Below are 22,833 nucleotides of genomic sequence, written 5' to 3' on the forward strand. Positions count from 1 at the left end.
TTTTTTATAATGTCGATTATTTACTTGTCCATATTTACTTACTTTAAATATTTTTGTAGGCGGTTCCTAAAAGGAAAGGAGGCCGTTTAGTTGGGTTGGCCCGTCGTGCTTCTTCGTATCCGGCATCTTCTTCGCAAGCTCCGTATGCCGATCCCATGATTCTCGAGGAGCTACATGACAAAGATGAACGGATTGGGGCATTGGAGGAGCAGAACACCACTATCCGTTCGGAGAATGCCACTATCCGTTCGGAGAATGCCACTATCCTTGCTGAGTTGGCATCCCAGAAGAAGTTCAACACCGAGATTATGCAGAAGCTAGATCGTTTGATGTCTTCGAGTTCTTCTTAGTTTATTTCGGCTTTATAAAACTTTCGGAATGTTTTTTTTTTCTATTTCGGTTTGTATGAATTTTAAACTTTATGAATGTTTTTTTCCTATTTCGGTTTTTATGAATTTAAATTTTATAATATTATTAGTTTTAAATTTCCAATTTTTTAAATTTATTAATATCAAAAAATATATAAAAATGCAAAATTAATTTGTAAAAAAAAAAGGGTATATACCGACGGACAACGGTCGTCGGAATATACCGACGGACATATATCAGTCGGAATTTACCGACAAACTCATTTCCGTCGGAATATACCGACGAACGTGGTTCGTCGGTATATTCCGACGACCGATGTCCGTCGGTAAATTCCGACGCCTACAGTTCGTCGGAATAAACCGAGGAACCACGTTCGTCGGAATTGTAGTTTTCCGATGAACTCTGGTCTCATGTAGCCGCATCGTAATATCGTCGGAAGTTCGTCAGAATGACGTTTCTTGGTATTCGTCAGAAAGTCGTCGGAATTTCTGACGAAATTCCGACGAATTTTTTTTTTCCGACGAAACGATACCGACGGACGGGTTCGTCGGAAATTCGTCGGAATAGACCGATTCCGACGAATTACCGACGATTTCGGCCATCAGAATCCCCCTGTTTTCTTGTAGTGAAAATGTTATTTTTGTCATTTTAGTTTTTGAGGTCTATTTCTGTGACAAAAACATAAAAATGCATATTTGAGAGAATTGCCCATTGTTTTATTATCATCATATTTGAGATTATTAATTAATAAATATATACTAACAATATATATTAATAAATTCTACTTATAATATCATAATTAGATTTATTTTATATTTAGTTTATTATTTTAGTGGCTAATATTATAGCCATGTTTTCTGATTCTTATCAGAAATATTGATTCAAATTCAGATTATTACAACATTAATATTATAATTAGGTTTATATTATATTTAATTTATGATTTTAGTGGTTACTATTATAGTCTCGTTCTCTGATTCTTATTAAAATATTGATTTAAAAATAAATTATTTCAATATTAAATTTAATATTAAAGCTAAAGCATCATTGAAATATGTGTCGTAAGACTATAAATTGAATACTTATGGTAAATATTATATATATATATATATATATAATCATATTCTTAAATATTAATTTATATTTATACATGACGAACATCAATTAGAGCATCTCAATTAGAGAATTCCAAACAAACAAACTGATTCAATTAGAGCATTCCAATTAGAGAACCCTAGTCATATTTATTTACACTATTTTTAAGTTGAAAAATACATTTTTTTATTATATAGTTTTAGAGAAATCTTATTTGAAAAAAATATTGGATTGGTGTTTTGACTTTTAAAATACCTAACAATATATAATATATTTGATTTTATTATTTTTAGGATATTTCATGATGACTTTAGACGGGTTGCTCTAATAGTTTAACATATTAACGTATGATTAATAAAATAGGATTGTACTCTTTTTCGTATGAAACAAAAATAGACCAGAGACGAAAAAGACACAAAAGTGTATTCACTTCTTTATTGCACCAATCAAAAACTTTCATAAACTAGCAGAAAAACATAATAAAATATAAAATAGTACAAGTGTACAACACACGGTCATTGTTCCCATGGGTCGTTGAATCAGTTCAGACAATGCTGAGGAACCATCGTGCCACGGGCAGAACCGTCAACATTCTCACATACCGCAGTGGAAGGACCACCCTCGACTCCCTTATGCTCTAGGTTAATGTCAATTAGCTCAACCTTCTTGCATGGAAAGCTCTTGCTACATTGTAGATTCACCGCCACTTTGTTCATCGATGTTCCATATATGTTCTTTAATTTAAGGTCTTGGATTTGAACGTGTGATTGTCCCTGAAAAAATTAATTAAAACACAACTTTTATTTTATTTTTTCTTTTGCTGAAATAAGAGAAAAGAAATATTTAAGTTTGTATCTTGCGTAGAGAGTTCACCTTCTTTTCACAAGGTGGGTGAGGACAATACTTCTGGTCGATGTTGATAGGGTTTCCAACGTTAATCATTTGAATATTCTCGTACACAAAGTTAGAAACCAATATCTTCGAAGCTGAAGATTCCCAAGTCTTGATCCGAATACCATCGCTAGTGCCGTTAAAGACTATGTCTCTTACGGTTAAGCCATTAACGTCCTTCTCTTCTTTGTTCTTCCCTAAGCTTCCGACACTGATCCCATGTCCGGGACCACAATTGACATTAGAGATATCCATGTTGGTGGTTCCGGAAAGGATGGCTATACAGTCGTCTCCTGTACCAATGTGTGTCTTGGAGATGTTAATGTTGCTACAGAACCCGAACTTTAGCCCATCGGTGTTTGGGCTGTCGCCGGGAGCTGTTATAGTGACTTCAGTGATGTTGAAGTGATGGACAGAGAAGAAGTTGAAGTGTCCCATTTTGCTGTTGAGTGACGTTATCCCATTGATTCTTGAGTTGTTCACGAATGCAAATCCCATGGTCTGTGAGAATAATCAAGTTTAGTAACTCGTAAGACACTAGCTGACTAGAATATAAGATATAGACATATTATTATGTGGATATTGCCTCCTTCAAAACTATACATACTCGTTTTAGTGACATTTTGTAACTAGATAATTATATCTATAAAGAAAATAATTGAATAGTATAATTTTCATTGTAAAGCCTTATAATAAAACATGTAAAAGGATTAAGAATTGGTATACCATAGCTAGCTTAGGACAACTGGGGTTTTTGTGGCAGTCATTTAGTGGCCAAGACTCTTTTCCTTGGCCGTCGAGTGTACCGGCACCGGAGATAATAAGATTGTTAATGTACCTGAACTGGATCCATGTGTCATTCTTAATGTCCCTGGGGTTTGAAGGAGCCAATAAAGTTCCATCGATAACGAATTCAATCTGATTCGCACATGGCCCTACGAACTCTACACCACCGAGATAAAACGTTCCTTTCGGTACGTAGATTTTACTATTACCACCTTTCCTTGTGCATGCGCTTTTCCATATGTTTGTGAACGCCTAATTTTGGACAAGTTAAATAAAACAAAATCGATAAAATGCTTATTTCTGTGTGTTTCTATATATATATATTGGTTATGTACATACCTTGGTGTTATCAGCTTTTCCGCCAGCTTTGGCACCATAGCGTTGGACGTTAAAAACCTTTGGCCTATTGGTCGGACGACTTGCAACGGCGTCGACGAACAAGAGAGACAAACACAAAGCCTTAAACGCATAAGCAATGCAAGTCATCTTCTTATTATGTTTAGGCTATATTCAAATAAGAATTTTGTGTTATTAATAAATGTCTTTAAGACACAATGAGAAGTGTTTATCTAATGTATTTGCTTATATAGAGTTAATTGTTTCCATGAACTGTTAGAATAAATCTATTTTTTAAACACAAGAACTTGATTTTTGTTACTAATTAGTAACCATCAGCTAAAATTGGGCTGTTTCTTTTGTATTGCTTTTGGTTGATTATTTATGGTTATGGAAATGTAATATATGGTTATCTGATTTCTCTTTGCTCTCTCATTTAAAACAGAATCTTAATTTTGTTGAAAATTCAATTAGGTATTTACCAGTAAATTGTTTCGGTTAATGCTTGGTTTTAAAATAATTCCACTACATATATTTTGTAAACAACGCTAAATCATCACCAAGAAACTAAATCTATATACACTATTATTTGAAAAGTAATTTCGCGTATTCGTCACTTTCTCCATAATTATAGGATAAATCATTAGTCCAATTTATTTATATCATAAAATTTATTTTAATATATCTTATTTATCATAATATTTAAGATAATTAATTAATAAACATATTGACAAATTCTATATACCATTATCTAAAAATATTATTTAGGTATATAAATTTATGATGGTATTTGGGGTTATTATTTAAATAAAAAAATTAACAATATATATTACCAAATTTTACTGATAATATAATAATTAGGTTTATCCTATATTTAGTGGATTGCCAAAAATGATTCAAAACTTGATTTTAAACTCAAAAGTATACTCAAACTTCAATCAAATGCAAAAATAACTCAAAAGTCTTGTGAAATTACAACTATCTCCTTATGACCAAAAAACAAAATTTATTTTTACGAATATAACTCTGGGAAGTCTTCTGAGGTTCTATAATTCTTTTCATATAGTAGATTTAAAAATAATTTATAAATTTTATAAAAACTATTATGATAGGGGGAAAACTGAAGTCATATGATTATAAACATTTGTAAATGATATAAATTATGGTCTAGTAAAATTAAATTGTTTTCAACATAGTTGAGTGAATGTAGTGTGTCATGTTATTCTTTGGTTTAAGGTTTGGTAACATATGTTGTAGTATTGTTTGTATTCTTAGGGTTAGATTTTGGAAACTTAATTTTTTTTGGAAAAATTAAATTTTGACTTATATGTGTTTAGTTTTGTGTATATTAGACACTTTTAAAGTTGATTTTAATTTTTATGAAGTGTTTTTTTCTACTTAGTTTGTTATTTTGAGTTTAGGGTTTAGGTGACCTAAGTCTTCTAACAAATAATGCACTAGAAGACTTATGCGGAAGTCTTCTGGGCGAATAGTAAATTTAGGGTCTAGAAGACTTTCAAGTAAGTCTTTTAAGAAGTTTTCTATTAGAAGACTTATTTGAAAGTCTTATGAATCGAAAATATTTAACCTTATTGGAATTTTTCTCTCCCTATATAAAGAAAATTTACACATTCTCTCTTTTCTCTCAAATTGTTGCAACAAAAATGTAATATTTCTCATCTAAAACTCTCCAACATTTCTCTAATCTTTTTGAACTTAAAAACACCAAAATTTATATCAATTTCTCATTTTTATCTCATGTCATTCTCACTGATTTATTTTGTTTTTACATGTTTTTCATTACATGGTTCTCATCTTCACTCTTTTAAAGGTAGATCTATAAATCTTTCTTTTTTTCATTTGATAACCTCTTGTTGCTTAAAGCTTTTACCTTTGGAAAACTCTTTTTGTTTTTGTAAGTTCTTACCTTATTTTTGAAGATTTTCTATGCTTTGAAGCCATTTGAATGCTTTTGGATATGTTTGTTTTTCAGATTTGAAACCGACTTGGAAAACTTCTAGGGAAGTCTTCTCGGAAGTCTTCTAACATTTCTGGCGGAGTCTTCTCCCATGTTTCATCTTTCATAAAAGATCTGAGCGTTTTGGTAATTAATCTCCATGTTTGATTTTTCTCCATTTGGTAACTTTTTGTTGCTTAAAGCTCTTACCTTTTGAAAACTCATTTTGTTGCTTAAACTTCTTATCTTATTTGAATTTTTATCTCTGTTTTGAAGCCATTTGAATGCTTTTGAATATGCATGTTTTCAGATATGAGCCAAACCATGAAATACTTCAAGGGAAGACTTCTAACATATAATACACTAGAAGACAATGAAGTTTTCTCCAATGTCTCCTCTTTTAACAGATCTGAGCGTTTTAGTAAGTCTCTATGTCTGATTTTTCTTCATTTGGTAACTTCTTGTTGCTTAAAACTCTTACTTTTTTTTTCCAAATCTGGAGCTATCAAAGTGGAGGAGTTGTCAGATCATCTAGTATACAGATCTGAATGTGTTGAAGTTGATGGAAGTTCAAGTTTGAGGTAGACTTCATGGAAGACTTCCCGGAAGACTTCCACGAAATCTTCCAGGAAGAATTCATGCATGCGAAGTCTTCCTGGAAGACTGAACATGAGAACTATCAAAGTTTATGATGTGTACAACAAGTGGAGTCCAGACTTATCTATGTGGAGGAATGATCTCTAACTCCAAGTGTAATAGTTTGTTCTGCGATTTGTAAGTGTACTCTTTTAGTAGTGAATTCTTTTGTAAATTTGAAGAGATGTTAATGAAAAGTTGGTAAATATGTTCATGTGTACAATATTATCGTGCCAAAAATACTTGACATTATTGAAGTTATATACAAATTCAATAGCAAAACACAATAACACAAAAATTTAGTCAAATTTACTAAAACTAAGGGAGAAGACTTCTCAAAAAACGTAATTAAATTCACAAAAGATCAAAAATTACAAAAGTGAAGAACATATAACACTTTTACTAGAAGTCTTCAGAGAAGTTTTCAGAAGACTTCTAAGAAGCCTCAGAAGACTTCTGGGAAGCCTCAGAAGACTTCTGGGAAGCCTCAAAAGACTTATGGGAAGTCATCTCCGAAAACTTAAATTTTAAGCGGGGATTTTCAATACATGAGAACTATCAAAGTTTATGATGTGTACAACAAGTGGAGTCCAGACTTATCTATGTGGAGGAATGATCTCTAACTCCAAGTGTAATAATTTGTTCTGCGATTTGTAAGTGTACTCTTTTAGTAGTGAATTCTTTTGTAAATTTGAAGAGATGTTAATGAAAAGTTGGTAAATATGTTCATGTGTACAATATTATCATGCCAAAAATACTTGACATTATTGAAGTTATATACAAATTCAATAGTAAAACACAATAACACAAAAATTTAGTCAAATTTACTAAAACTAAGGGAGAAGACTTCTCAAAAAACATAATTAAATTCACAAAAGATCAAAAATTACAAAAGTGAAGAACATATAACACTTTTACTAGAAGTCTTCTCGGAAGTTTTCAAAAGACTTCTAGGAAGCCTCAGAAGACTTCTGGGAAGCCTCAAAAGATTTATGGGAAGTCATCTCCGAAAACTTAAATTTTAAGCGGGGATTTTCAATACAAGCGAAAAATTTAAGCGAAAAAATAAAATTTAAGCGGAAAACACAAATTTTAAATGGAAATTGAAATTTTAAATTTCATGAAAGTTAAAAAGTATATCTTATGATCTAAAAAGACACATTAAACCATATGACTTGATATTCTTGAAGTTATTTAACAGTTTGAAAGTTAAAAAAACATATCTTAAAGTTACTTAACAAGTTTAGAAAAACTAACGTAGAAGACTTCCTACTTCCACGGAAGTCTTCCCAAGAAGACTTCCATGAAGTCTTCCATTTAAGTCATTTTTGCAATTGAAAATTTACAGATGAAGACTTTCAAAGAAGTCTACTCTACAGTAGACTTCAAAATGTAAATATTGGCTTACTTTTGTTTTTGAAAAAATCTCAAAATTACCAGAGAAGACTTCTCGGTAAGTCTTCTAAGATAAACATGTTAGTTTTGCAATTGGTCTAATTGTGTCAGAAATTTGACTTTTTGTAGAAAACTTACAAAGAAATCTTCCGGCAGAAGACTTCCAAGAAATCTTCCAATCTCTCGGTTGATGTCTTCTCACTGTCGCTGAAAGTCGTCTCAGGTTACTCTTTGCAATTCAAAAATGAAACTTAAATATTTAATTTAACTAGAAGACTTACACGAAAGTTTTCTGGGATAACCAAAAGTTTGACCACAATCTCGGAATTAAATTCTGGAAGACTTTCGTGTAAGTCTTCTGTCGGAAGACTTATATGAAAGTCGTCTAATTAAAATTAAAATTAAATATTTGAGTTTTATTTTTCAACTGCAAAGGTAAGATGAGACGACTTTCACCGACAGTGAGAAGACTTCCACCGACAGTGAGAAGACTTTCACCGACAGCTGAGAAGACTTTCCTGGAAGTCTTCTGTTGAAAAACTTCTCGGGAGTCGTATGGAAAATGTCAAATTTCTGACACAATTCGATCAATTGCAAAACTAACTTGTTTATCCGATAAGACTTCCTGGTAAGTCTTCTCTGGAATATTTGAATTTTGTTTGTTAACAAAGAAAAGTTAGAAGACTTCGAGAAGTCGTCTTTAAAAATCACACAATAAGTCAATTGCAAAACTAAATTTTGCATTGACCAGAAGACTTATATAAAAGTCTTCTCGTTGGAAAAGACTTATATAAAAGTCTTCTAGCAAACAGATCTGAAAAAAATAAAAAAATCATTCTTAGATCTAATGAGGTTCATGTTTAACTTTTCCAATTACACATGAGTTTTTAATGAAAGTTACCCACCGTTCTTGACCAATAATCATGAATTTGAGTAACTCTAAAAAGCCTATAAATTTTGAAATAAAAAAGTTGGAATTTTGTGATGAAATAAGAGAGGAAGTGAAAGGGAAATGGTTTGTGTGTGTAAGAAATAAGAATATGAAGATGTAGATGTTGATTTTAGGTGCATTTAGAGCTTGAAATTGGTTGTTCATGGTGGTTGGTGTATTGATGACAATGCCAATATTGTAAATAATAGAGAAAGATGAGGTTGATTGAGTAAAACAAACATTTTTGGAAAAAATAATAATGGTATTTTCGTGAATAATCCGAACATCTGGGGTGAATAGAACAAATGAAAATTGCAAAAAAAAATCATGGGTTATTTTGTGTTTGACTTTGAGTTTTGATTCATATTTGCCAAAATACCATATTTAGTTTATGATTTTAATGATTAATATTATATTCATGTTTAGTATTATGATCTTTTTGGATTGTTAATAATTATATACTAACAATAGATATTAAAAAATTCTACTTATAATTTATCTTATAATTAGTTTATAATTCTAATGGTTAATATTATAGCTATGTTTTCTGATTCTTATCGGAAATATTGATCCAAATTCAGATCATTAAAACATTAATATTATAATTTGGCTTATCTTATATTTAATTTATGATTCTAATGGTTAATATTATAGTCAGGTTCTCTGATTCTTACTAAAAATATTGATTTTAAAACAGATTATTTTAATATTAAATTTAATATTAAAGTTAAAGCATCATTGAAATATATGCCGGAGGCTATAAATTGAATACTTATGCTAAATATTTTATATATTTTAAATATAAATAATCATATTCGTAAATAAGTTAAGTGTATTTATACGTGAAAAACATCAAATTAGTTTTTAATCCAAAAATCACAAATATTTAAAATAATACATTTCAACCAAAATAGTAAATAATATATAAACAACAAATTAAAAGTTAACCTAAACTATTTAAAAAATATTAAATAACATAAAAATCTTCTACTTGACTTGTTCTTCCACGTGCACTTCTTCTTTACTTTTCCTCGACTCTTCTTGTCAACATTTTCTTCTTCGTTCTTTTTTTGGCTTCCGTGCTTCTTCCTTTTTGGTACTTCTCTTGATTCCACTCTTTACGTGGTAGGTTTTAATAGAGGTGGGCAAAAAAACCGAACCGAACCAGGTCAAACCGAACCAACCGAACCGAAATCGACTCAAACCGAACCAAAATCTATTTCAAACTATTCGGTTGAAGATTTTTCCAACCCGAATAGTTCGGTTTTAAACCAAACCGAACCGAGAAACCGATGTGTTTTTGTAATTATTTAAATCAAAAATATTAGTAATACCAATGTACTAAATTATAATACCATACCACATATTTTCCATTTTCATTTATTAACATATATTCTTTTAACCGAATATGTAATCATTAAATATTTTATTTAAAAAATAGAAAAGTCAGGTATCTTTATATTCTTATATATGTAAACATGAATGTTAAATTTAAACCTAAAATCTAAAAGTTAAAGCAAATTTATTAAAAACAAAAGTTCTTCTCCACAACATCACATGGAAGAGGATTCATTGCAAGTTTTTTAATAATGATATAAGAGACATTACTAATGATGTTGATTTTTTTTTTTAGTTAACTTTCATTTGTTTTAATTCTTATATATTTTTTGTGACTTTTTAAAGGTTTTTGTTTCATTTTGATATTGAATTTAGTTCACATAGTTTATGTTTATATAATTTATGCTTTAAAACATAATTTCTCTTAAAAAAATTAAACTAAGAAAAACCTAAATAAACTGATCTAAAAAATAAATCCAACCGAACCGAATACAAACCGAACCAAATACAAACCAAACCAAATATAAACCGAACCGAACACAAACCTAACTGAACCAAACCAAACCAAACTAACAATGGTTTATTTCAATTGGAAAAATACTAGAACCGAACCGAACCGAACCCGAATCGAACCGAGAAAATAACCAAAGTGCCCACCCCTAGGTTTTAATTAAGTAAATAATATATAACCAACAATGGTTTCCATCGGTCAGCTTCATGGTCTTAAGCAACCCATTGGTTCTTAACACATTCAGTAAGAACAAACAACCACACTGCAAAGCAAACTTGAGTATTAATTATATCTAAATAGGAACCTACATGCTCTAACTTGTTTTTTTTTTTTTGTCATCAACGTATACAGACTCTGTAAACTAAACCGGGAGATATTGATTCATGTGAACGACGAAAAATGGCTGCTTCCTGACACTACGTGCTAGGCTATCCGCCTTTGTATTTTGCGTTCTTGGTACATGGGCGATTTCTGATCGGAGGAAACTTTTTTTCATGGCTTTAATATCTTCCAAATAACTTGCAAAAGCTGGTCATTCTTCTGGTTCTGAAACCATCTTCACCAATTAAGAACAATCCGTTGCAAACGTAACTTGAAATTGACGTGAATTTCTCATACATCTATTGCCCAGAGTAGTGCTTCCATCTCCGCATGGAGAAGAGAGAGACTAGCCCGAACATTCCTCGCCCCCATCAGCTCATCAAAACCTTCTAAAATACTGAACCAACCCTGTCCGAAGAAAATATCATTCTCTTTCCAGGAACCATATGTAAAACACCATTTACCTGGAATTAACAGTAATGACGTAACCTCTACCTGTGATACTGTCCTCTGTTCATTTGCTATCGCTTCGGTCCAAAGTGTTGTTTCTGTTTCATTTGCTACCTACATGCTCTAACTTAAGAAAGTAATATAGAGGGATCAAGACACCTCCAGACATGTAGCGATCTTAGAAATACCTAAACTCGGTTAACTTATTAATATACAAAACGTTGGCAAACAAAAAATATTAGTAGACAAACTGACTTCACACTATGAAAGAAGTTCTAGACTTATACTACCTGACCTATTTAGGTTTCTTACACAGTGACTAAAAGGTCCATAGAAAACATCTCTTATATATATTTTGAAAAGCATTACAACTTATAAGTTATAACATGTTCACTAAAATGATTCTATTCTTAGAGAAATTGATGGTTCATCTAAACATATAATATACTTTCATTAAGTAGTCATTAAATTAATTATTAATATGTAAAAAAATATTCTTCATTTTATTTCTTAAATACAAGCTGCAAAATTATCTAATGTTACTAAAATATATGAAATTAATCATTTTGAACAATAAAGAGATAACAATTTGTATTTTTCTATCATTTTTGTTTAATTTTATATTATTCAAATAAATTAAACAATTACACTAACTATAGAATAAAATTTTATATTTTTTCGTATATGTTACATTTAAAATTTGTAAAACGACTATAAATTACTAAAATTGTTATAACTATCACTTTGAAAAAATTTTGATCAGTGGTTTAAACTTTTATTATAGGAAAATACATGTAACATTAAAACCATATGAGTATGAAGTATATATATATATATATATATATATATATTCATATTAAAAAATATATATATTTAATATTGTTTTAATTAAACTATATACCATATAAAATATATAAAATATTTTAATTTCAAAGTTTTAGAAATATTTATTATATTTGAAGTGATAAAATTTGAATATTTTTACAATTTTAATTTGATCAAATCATTAAAATATAGTCTATATATCTTTTGTTATTATTTAAAAAATATTTTAATAAGAATTTAGGTATTTAAAAAATATTTTATGAAATATTTCAAGTGTAATCCGCAACGGTATTTTCAATTGTCATTATCATGTCCAAACACACACGTACATAAGATGAAGCTCCCTGTGGATAATAAATGAAACATCAATTCACACATTGCTTCAGGCAATATCAATCCAGCTCAAGCCAGATTCTTTTGTCCCTAACTTCTTAGCAGCTTCTCTCAGTTCACCTAACCGATCCCACATTCCCATAGCTGCATAAACGTTCGAAATACATGTATAAACCGACGGATCTTCTGAAAAACTATTAAGCAATTTCTCAGCTATTACAGTGACCAGTTCAGCATTCTTGTGAGTTCCACAAGCAGTGAGCAGAGACATCCATATCGTTTTATCCGGCTCAAACGGCATTCCCTTTATGATCTCCTCTGCCTCTTGGAACCTCCCCGCTTGACCAAGAAGATCAACCACGCAATAATAATGCTCTACGCACGGTTCAAGACCATACTCAGATCTCATCGATTCGAGTATGAATCTCGCTTCTTCAAGCATCCCAGAATGTCGACAAGCAGAGACAACCCCGTAAAAAGTTACCTCATTTGGTTCAACTCCAGAATCAATCATCTCGCGGAAATACCGAATCGCTTCTTTGGCTCGTCCGTTTTGTCCGCAACCAACAATTATCCCTGTCCAAGACACGACATCTCTTTCCAACATACCGTCAAACAACACAACACCATTGTCTATCTCGCCACATTTCACATACATATCTATTAGTCCTGTCGCTGTGACTGGTTCTGACTCGTAACCTTTCTTTACACACAGCCCATGAACCTGTTTTCCCCATCCAAGAGACGCTAAACTTGAACAGGCTTTGAGAATACTCGAGATGACGAACTGGTCAGCATCGAGTCCCAGTTTGATTAACTCTCTAAACAGATCAAACGCTAAAGAGTAGAAACCTGCTTTCACACAGCCTCTTATCAGGCCAGAGAAAGCAATGATATCTTTATTTGAAAGCCTATGAAACAGTCTATGCGCATCTTGGACATTCCCTACGTTTGCGTGTAGATCAACAAGAATGCTTCCTACTATGTAATCCAGCTCATAACCACTGATTACAACTAAACCATGCACCTGAAGCCCGAGTCTCAAGTTGATTAGGTTGGTGCATATCTTTAACGCACCACTTAGAGTGTAGGAATCAAAACTCAACCCTGATTGATACATCTGCAAAAGCATCCTTAACGCCGCTTCATTCTCGTCGTTAATCAAAAATCCAGAGAGCATAGAGTTCGAAACAGCGACAGTATTATGAAGTTTTGCCTGACGAAATAGATCAACTGCATCACTTAGAGAACAGCAGTTCGAGTACATATCGATAAGGGCAGAGCGTACGAAGGAGCTAGACTGCAAACCCGACTTTAGGACACAACAATGCAGCTGTTTCCCCATTGTTAATAAGCCATCAAAGCTGCAAGCTTTAAGACCACATGGTAAAGCAAAACCATCTAGCTTGAGTCCTTCTCTGTGCATCATAACTAGAAACTCCAACGCACGAGGACTACCTTTATCGACAAACCCAGAGATTAAACAGTTCCAAGACACAGCATTTGGCTGCGGAATCCGATGAAACAAACGAACCGCTTCGTCAACCAAACCTTCTTTACAGTAACCAGAAAGGAGAGTGTTCCACGAAGTTAAATTAGGCTGTGAAATCTCAGAAAAAGCTTTATTAGCTTCCCTAAGTCTCCTGTTCTTAACATACATATCCAAAACAGCATTCATCAAAACAACATCACCTTTCATGTTCTCTTCACCAATTCTTTCGTGGATCAAACGGCCCAGCTGAAGATCACCCACTAACCCACAAGCTTTCAAAACTGCAGAAAACAAAAACTCGTTGGGAGCTTCTGATTCCGAATCTAACATGCTTCTGTATAGTTCAATAGCCTTGTTTGGTTTGCCATCGCTTGTATACCCAGAGACCATCGTCGTCCAAGTGACGATGTTTCTCTCAGTCATTTCATCGAACACTTTATGTGCATCAACGAACGACTTAAATTCCAGATGCATCGAGATCAGGTTGTTTGCAAGGAAAACGTTATTGGAGATCCCTTGTTTAATTAGCTGAGCTTGAATAGATTCCCCACGCTTAAAAGCTTGCAGCTTCCCGCAATGGCGTAACCTTGCTGCTATAAGCTTCAAGTCCATAGCCAGTTTTAGTAAATGACTCAGCTAATAGTACGAATCTCTCTTATTATTTTGTTACGAATTCCATAAACGTATTAAACTTGGACAAAGCTTATAACTGCTCTTGTCAGAAGTTGCAAGACTGGGCGGGCAGCAACATCACGCTTTGATGTAAACGGAAGGTAGTTCATTTGGGAAAATTAGAACGGAAGGAAGACAAACATCTCTGTAACTTGTTATTTTCTTAGAGCAATCTGTTAATCTAATGTTTTTCTTTTTAACTCAGTTTCAACTTTTCATGAGCCAACAAGGGGTTGCATGATTTTCACCACTCAAGTAATTCAACCACAATTATAAACTGAATAATCTAGTATCACCTAGAATCACACATTTGGATCGTACGCTACCCAACATGAAACTCATATGTAATTCCACCCCACTGAAATCATAGTTTCCTTACGACTGAAGAAAAGCAACCTCTTAACCTCCTAACTAGACCAAACAAGATCGCAGCATTGAGAGCCCGAGAGTGACGGATTGTAAGACCAGTTCCTTGAACAGCCATTGCATTGGGCTCCAAATGTTTGGATTGACAAATCCAGTCAATGCATCCTCACCTTGCGGCGCAACACTGGTGAAAGACCATCACTTCTGGGATCAAGTGTCTGCTCCTTAGCCAAAATGACGGAATGAGCCTGTACTGAAAAGTTAGACATTGGTGACCACACTGCAACCAGAACAGCAAACCTAATTTCTAATGGCGTGAAACTACACCGCCGGCTCCGCCCTTTACACCATCGCCAGCACTGGGATATGGAGAGCCACCATGTACCCGCTGCAGGCTTCACCCCTCCATCTTCCACCGATGTGTGTGCACAATTACTTGCTACTCGGCTTGTATTTGCTACTTGATTTGTGCTTGTTTCTTAAATTCAAGTACTCGTCTTGATCAAGTCGTCTATCTCAATTACTTGCAAGGACATGACAAGTATCAAGTACTAAAATAAAATAAAAAAACTTATTGGTGTTGTTCGTTTGTTACTCGTAACTTATTACCGAAGCTTATTATATCTTTTTACTTTTGTACCAAATCAATCTCTAAATTATAGTCGAATAATTTTCTTATAAGATAAATAAATTAAAAGTGATATATTTGTAGAAATATTTTAGAGATTTTATTTTATATTTATCATATATAGAGTTAAAACATATGAAAAGTAAGAAAATACTTTTTTATTAAAACAAAATTTTGTTTAGCTTAAAATTATAACTAAATTTTTTTTTTTGAAACTCATATGCAAAGTTTAGTAGGTACAAATAAATAAATAATTATTAAATAATTTACAAATAATTATTAAATAATTTGTAAACTAGTTGACAAATAAATAGTAATAAACTGGGGTAAGTAATTTGCAAGTATACCATTTTTAGTAAGTACTTGAAAGAACAAGTACTCGTTTTTAGTAAATCAAGTATAAGTCCAAATTTTTCTTACTCGAACAAGCCAAGTACCAAGTATACCAAAAATGGTAAGTAGTTGGTTTGTGCCCACCCAACCCACGACACACAACTCCTCTGTTTGTCATACCGTCACTCCCGGCGGTAGATCCATGGTGGATGAGGTCCCCCACTAAGTCACGTGCCGCTGCCGTGAGAAAAACACTAGAGATCTAGAAAAGGAAAATTGACACGGCGAATCACATCAGCCCTAAAAGCCGATCTCCCTTGTTTAAGCCTCGCTAAGACTCACTCATTTAATACATAGGGGATAATGTGGTTTCTTTTCAAAAAAAGAATAAAAACATTGTTCGCAAGTTATTATAAGCATGCATAATTTCCGTGTATATACTAACATAGAATTGGGTACTATGATATAATAAATATATATATACTAGTTGGTATACTAAGATAGTTATACCATGATTAACTCTGGTTCTTAGGATAATGTTCTTAGCTTCGGGTTTCTTAGCTTTTAATTAAAAAAAAAAAGCTAAGAACCAACTTTTAAATAAAAGATATAATAGCATCGTTATCCAAAGATACTAGATGGGTTTTTATCGTGTGGATCCCGTGTAGAACCTATTTTTTTTTAAAAAACCGGTTATCAAAACTACCAAATAGTAGTTGATCCTTAAGGGTTTCTTACGCTGTTCACGGACCCCACTGACACGTACCAACCTGCGATTGGTTCGTTTTTAATTGTTTTTTTTTCTAAATTCGAAAAAGTAAAAAAAAAAAAAAAAAATCAAGAAACCCCAAATGAGGTTGGGATAATGATTGCTCTAAAACTCTGATTAATCCGAAATTCTTAGAGCGAAGTTCTTATCGGAAGTTAAGAACCCAGATTAATCATGCTCTTAAATTACAAATCATTACATTACTTCTTAGATAACAGTATATATATATATATATATATTTATAATTAAACGAGTTTATATATATATATATATATTTATAATTAAACGAGTTAATACATAAACTTTTCAATGGTTTCATCCCAATATGTAATTATGTTGCATGAAAAGTACGAACTAGTTAAGGCAAATTTCCAACTTTAAATGTTCCCAGTGACTAGATACAAAAAGCTTGATAAGATCACGGTATGTTGCTTTCTCAAACTCCAGAGCACCATTTCAACACTATATAAGTATATATATAGATCCCCTCATTTATTCTTGGGCGCTCTGTACAAACAAAGTCTCAGCCGCAGCACGAGCCACACGCCGGTAGAGAATCTGAAAAAAAACAAATCAAAGTACCTCAGTTTTCAACATGAAGATCAAACTATCATCACATTATAAACTACTAACCCATGATTCATGTGCAGTGTTTTCCATCAGTAAAAGAAGTAAATATCAAACTTGTTTCAGGTTACTTACTGTGGTCAGCTCCACGGATATCATTCAAGCCACGCACATTGTCGAGGCCCCCACGAGGAGGTCCAGGGCGTCCACCTCCGCCACCACCACCACCACCACCAGGTCGGCCACCATCCCACTTCTTGTTAGCTCCAGAGCCTTTCCTGTAGGAATCTGATCTCTCCATCTGGCCAAAGTTTTGCTCTCGGGTAAGTCATAGCTTATTTAAAGGCAAGTAAAGGCAGAGTCTTACCGAGAACATGGTTATAAAGAAGACTTGTATCAGGTTGATGATTGACAAGAAGAAATCTTTGATCGTCCTTAGTCTCCATATTGATCGCTTGGCTTTAACAACACCTATAAATTATTCAAACTCAGACACAATTAATACTTTGACTATTGATATGTAGTATTGTAATACATCTCGGGTTAGTACAAATGTCAAAGGGATAAAAGAAATATAATTGCCATCTTCCATGAACCTATAAAGATGATGGATACACAAATCAACAAAGGCAATTAGAAACCCTTTCAAAATTCATGATCAACCCAAGGACATGTAAGATATTATCCAAATTAGGATATATATATAAAACAATTCCCACAGATATCAAAAAATCTACAGAAATCAAAGATCAATAAGGTTATTGATCAAGAATCGGTTCTTAGGGATAGGATTGAAACTTGTGATTTGGGATCAAAGACGAACAATCGGGCCTTACTAGTTTCCAAAAAAAAAGAAGCGGAAACGAATCAGAGAGATCTGAAGTTTCCTACCTCCTTCGACGTATGCCATTGCTGTAATCTTCTGGCTTCTTCTTCTTCTTCCTCGACCGATATAAGAGCAGTTTCAGGGAGGCGATTGGATTGGATGATAAGCTACGATTTATATCGTCTTTGCATCCTTACGCGTTCATTAGAAGTTTCGCGACGTCTACGTGGATCTGTCACGTGGCTAATCGTGATTGGAAGCTATGAATTGTTGATTGCATATATAATTATGAAAAAATCGCTTAAACCACTACATTTTTAATACTTACTTTAATAACATTTAAGTTAAATAAATAGACATTTGTAACTAATTTATACTTAGAGTTTAGATTTGAAAGATGGAAGTTCGGAAGATTGTTTAAAATTAAATAAATATATAAATAAATACCTAAAAATTAAAATTAAAATTTTAAAATAGTTTCAAAAAGATTTTTCGAATTACAAAAGGAAATTTTGAAAAAAATAAATAAATAAAAAAACAAAAAAAAACTTTATAAAAAGTTCAAATTTTAAAACTTATGATTCAAAAACCATATAATATTTTTATTATTTATTTAAATAGTTTTTATATTTATATATATATATATATATATATAAAGCAAAGTTAGAAGAGTCTTTTGTCTCTTTAATGAAAAAAGTATTTGTAAAAATGTCACTTTGATGAAGGTGAATATGAATTATAGTACAATAAATAGGGTAAACTTGAAATTTTCCTATCATTTTGACAGTTCTTTTTTTTTTGTCAAGAGACACTTCTTTTCTTAATTACACAAAAATATCATTTTAAAATTTCATTGTAGTTTAAATCTTTTTTTTAAGTATCCTAAAATAGCATTAAAAGGTTTTATCACAAATATAGCACATATATTTGAAATGACCAAAATAAGGTTCAATAAAAGAGTAATAAATATTTATATCTCTAGAGTTAACTAATCTTAGACTTATAATTCATATTTGTGGGTGGGTTTGGGGGAGATAGGGTGAGGTATAGGATTTAAAAATATATAACTAAAATTTAAATTTTAAAATAATGGTTTTCAAACATTTCTTTTTTTAAATAATTTTTTTTTTGAAAATAAAAATTCAAAAAGAAAACAAAATTTTTGAAAACCAACATCGAAATAAAAAGTTTCCAATTAAATAAAGTTTTCTTCAAAAATATAATAAAATTTTATTTTTATTATTTATATTAACATATCTATAGAGTAAGAATATAATTGTTATTTATCTTTTTTATGAAAATTCTATTAATTATTTTCCCCTTTATGTGTTCTTTTTGACAAAAAAAAATTATTTAGAGTCTTTTGGAGGATTTTTGCTTTTTGAAAATTAATATTAACTAATTATGAATTGATCTTATAAATAATTTTATTTATCTTAAATTTCATTGGTTACATATATTTAATTAATAAAAATATGAATGCATTTCATTCATTTTATCAATCAGTTAGAAAAGTGTCAAAGTGCCTGTCTTTACGAAACGAAGAAAATTTACTTTGAAGAATCCTCAGATCTAATTATTGAGTATTTAAAAATTCTACAAATTAATGCTCAATAAATTTATAGAAGCTAAATACTTGAATTGCTTCGAATTAGATATATTTAGAATAGGGATTTTTCAAAAATGACCCTGATCATGAATACACCAACTACCATAAACAACTCAATTCAAGCTCTAAATGCATCTAAAATCGACATCTACATTTTCTTATTCTCATTTTAATTATTATAAATATGAATTCATGATGGAAGATCACCAGTTCGTATGGATACTGTGGTATATATGGAAAGAGAGAGATAATAAAGTTTTCAGTAACTTGGATATGGATCCACGAGACACCCTTAAATTGGCTGAAACTGAATCAACCCTGTGGGGCGAGGCACAACTGTTGAATATACAGAGGGCAACACCAACTACACAGGTAACAATGTTTTACATATGGCAGTAACTTGGATATGGATCCACGAGACACCCTTAAATTGGCTGAAACTGAATCAGCCATGTGGGGCGAGGCACAACTGTTGAATATACAGAGGGCAACACCAACTACACAGGTAGCAATGTTTTACATATGGCTCATGGAAGGAACATGATTGTCTATCCGGACAAGGTTGGTATAGTACTTTGGAAAGCTTTGATGGACTGATGGGCGCACGAAACGTCTGTGCTTGTCTTTCGTGCTTGTCTTTCCTCTCTTCGTGCAGAGGTGAAAGCTTTAGTTTGGGCAATGGAGTGCATGCAGAATTTACGTCAAACATTTGTTACATTTGCAACGGATTGTTCTCAATTGGTGAATATGGTTTCGAAACCAGAAGAATGATCAGTTTTTACAAGTTATTTGGAAGACATCAAGATCCCCAGGGAAAGTTTTATAAGCTCAGAGATTATTCATGTATCAAGGACGCAAAATACTAAAGCGGACAGCCTCGCACATAGTGCTAAGAGACAACCGTTTTTTGTTGTTCACATGGATACAGAGCGTCCGACTTGGTTTACATAGTCTGTTTGAGTCTGTTTAAATTAACAACAAAATAAATAAATAAATATGAATTCATGAGCTTTCAAAATTTTATCAGTTATTTTCTTTTATGCAACTTTCTACTGATCATCATTTATATTTTTTAATATTTCTTTAAAAATCAACTATATAAGATTATTAGAATTATTACAAAAATATACATTTACATCTAAGATAAAAAAAATGAACTAATGTGGTAAACAAAACCAACATGATTTGGTTTCATAAGAATAAAAATAACTATATTTGGATTCGAAGAAATATATGTCACTCAATATAACCACGAAATGAGTAACTGGACTAATCAAGTTTTTTTTTAATCCAAAATCAAAAGGAAAATAAAAAAATTATTTTTTGTAGTAATGTTTTATTTATTTTTATACAAAAAATTACAATATTCTACAAATCATACTAATAAATAAAAGTAAAATATTAGCTAATTGTTACCATTTATTTATTTTGTAAATATATATGCATGAAATTTCAAAAATTTATTGTTATATTTATTTATGTAGTTCTGAATCGATCAATACTTTAATTTATTTTTGTTTTTGATTTTTGAAACAAGATATATAACATTATACATAATTTTACTAAAGTATATTTACGTATCTAAGAGAATAATCCGTCTAAATGTAAAATAATAAAATTAATCAAAAGTTAATCTATTTAGAACAAAAAGAAAATTATGGTTGAATTTGGAAAAGTTAAAAGATCTAATATAGTCAAATGAATATCAAGCCCGTTAGAAAGTACATATCTAATTAAAATAATATACTATCATTAATATAAAGTATACATATAAGTTATAAATAGTTTAAAACGGAAATCAAACTATCAATCAGTTATTATTATATATTTATTTTGTAAGTAATTATATATTTATATTTATATCTGTGCACCAGTACTAAAGAATCACCTCGTATATGTATAAGGTACAAGAGTCTTCTGCTATATTTGTGAAAATATTAGTTTTCAGTGAAAGTAAATATGAACAATGGTACAATGCTGTAAACATGAAAATAACATGAAAATCTGCTTTTTGATAATATAACGTTGATCTTGAAAAAAAAAAAAAAATAATAATAATATAACGTTGATACACACCCCATTGGAGTCGAACAATCCTAAAATGCCAAATAACCCTAAATCAGAAACCTCGAAGGCAAATTGAGAGTAACATTCGTGGTACGAAGATTTGCAAAATTCGAATCAAGAGGCTTTGCGATTTAATCTCGGCAGGGATGAAAGGAGTGGGAGGACCATTGCTTTCAATCGGAGATCTTCTTGCCGATCTCGTTGAAGAACCTGTTGTCTCAGCTCCACCAAATCCTGAGAATGCTTCCAAATTAGAGACTGATGCCATCTCTGAACCACTGGATCTAACCGGCCTCTTTCAGGTCATTCCTCTAATCGCTTATCGATTTAATGGTCTTTGTGAATCTCATTACTGCATCTTCATTGGGTTATGCTGCGATCTATAATGTTCTTTCATTGTTAGGTTGAATGTTAGGGAAGAAGAGCTGTACTGTAACTATAGCTTAATCTATAAATTTTACCGATTTGTTTTGTTGTTCTTATCGATGATAATGCTTGCAAGCCTCTTTTCTGCCGCAGATTATTTTTTAAAACAGCTGTTTTGTGTTTCAGGACAACTATGATAAACTCAACAGAGCGTTTGCTGGTTCTGATCACTCATGGACCTCTCTTACTCTGGAGGTAATTTATAAGGATTTACAATCAACATATTGACGTCTAGCGGTCTAGGTTAATTTCGATTACCATGTCTGTCCTTTTGTTTTCTAATAGTTTGGTATGGGAATCATCTTGCCTTTACAACTATCTCTTGTCTGATGTGATGGGAACATATATAATTTTTTCTGGTTATTGTCAATTCCAGTCTTTTGATGATATTGTCTTTAAAGATGGTTCTAACTTCCTATGGGTGTTTCCAATGTCTCATACATGGTTATGAGATTCTCTAGATACATTGTTTTTTTAGAATAGACAGATGAAATGTTTCCGTGTGGCTGGCTTGTATCTAAACTAATCGTTTGCTTGCTTGCCCTTCAATTTTCAGCTTTGCACTTCCTTAGAAACTGCAAACAAGTTGGTCCACGCCACCACCACAAATGCTAGATTCTTGACAGAGAAAGTGAGAGAACTCGAGAAAATAGTGAAACAGGGAGATTCAGCAGTGGCAGCTGCCAGATCAGTTCACGCTACGGTTAACCAGAAAGGTTTACCCTCTTAGGACAACATAACAGCATAAATTAGTGCTTTACCAAAGAACAAATCAACCCATTGGGTTTTGTTTAATCCTTTTACAAAATGTTATTTGCCTTGTGTCTAGAAGTATCCTGAATGATTTAACGATATGAATATACAATCTTATAACATTGTATGGAATTGCACGCATATAGTCAAT

The 22,833-nt window shown here is 31.9% G+C and overlaps 4 protein-coding genes across 4 annotated transcripts; 1 reads left to right on the top strand and 3 right to left on the bottom strand.

The window, feature by feature from the left end:
* Window positions 1–2,003: 2,003 nt before the first annotated feature.
* LOC106385911 (exopolygalacturonase) lies at window positions 2,004–3,627 on the bottom strand. The gene is made up of 4 exons (XM_013825814.1): window positions 3,481–3,627; window positions 3,082–3,393; window positions 2,338–2,856; window positions 2,004–2,237 (listed from the first exon to the last, which is right to left on the bottom strand). The coding sequence occupies exons 1-4, from the start codon at window positions 3,625–3,627 to the stop codon at window positions 2,004–2,006; spliced, it is 1,212 nt and encodes a 403-aa protein (XP_013681268.1).
* An 8,456-nt stretch (window positions 3,628–12,083) lies between these two features.
* LOC111203639 (pentatricopeptide repeat-containing protein At4g08210-like) lies at window positions 12,084–15,604 on the bottom strand. Its single transcript, XM_048750910.1, has one exon. The coding sequence runs from the start codon at window positions 14,276–14,278 to the stop codon at window positions 12,224–12,226; it is 2,055 nt and encodes a 684-aa protein (XP_048606867.1). The 5' UTR covers window positions 14,279–15,604; the 3' UTR covers window positions 12,084–12,223.
* Window positions 15,605–16,728: 1,124 nt separating this feature from the next.
* On the bottom strand, window positions 16,729–18,063 carry LOC106388452 (glycine-rich selenoprotein). The gene is made up of 4 exons (XM_013828528.3): window positions 17,893–18,063; window positions 17,369–17,472; window positions 17,137–17,302; window positions 16,729–16,992 (listed from the first exon to the last, which is right to left on the bottom strand). The coding sequence occupies exons 1-4, from the start codon at window positions 17,909–17,911 to the stop codon at window positions 16,958–16,960; spliced, it is 324 nt and encodes a 107-aa protein (XP_013683982.1). The 5' UTR covers window positions 17,912–18,063; the 3' UTR covers window positions 16,729–16,957.
* A 3,428-nt stretch (window positions 18,064–21,491) lies between these two features.
* Window positions 21,492–22,804, top strand: LOC106385542. The gene is made up of 3 exons (XM_013825454.3): window positions 21,492–21,805; window positions 22,056–22,124; window positions 22,486–22,804. The coding sequence occupies exons 1-3, from the start codon at window positions 21,650–21,652 to the stop codon at window positions 22,657–22,659; spliced, it is 399 nt and encodes a 132-aa protein (XP_013680908.1). The 5' UTR covers window positions 21,492–21,649; the 3' UTR covers window positions 22,660–22,804.
* The last annotated feature ends 29 nt before the right edge of the window (window positions 22,805–22,833 follow it).

The sequence above is a fragment of the Brassica napus genome, chromosome C3, assembly GCF_020379485.1.
Source record: "Brassica napus cultivar Da-Ae chromosome C3, Da-Ae, whole genome shotgun sequence".
Lineage (NCBI taxonomy): Eukaryota > Viridiplantae > Streptophyta > Magnoliopsida > Brassicales > Brassicaceae > Brassica > Brassica napus.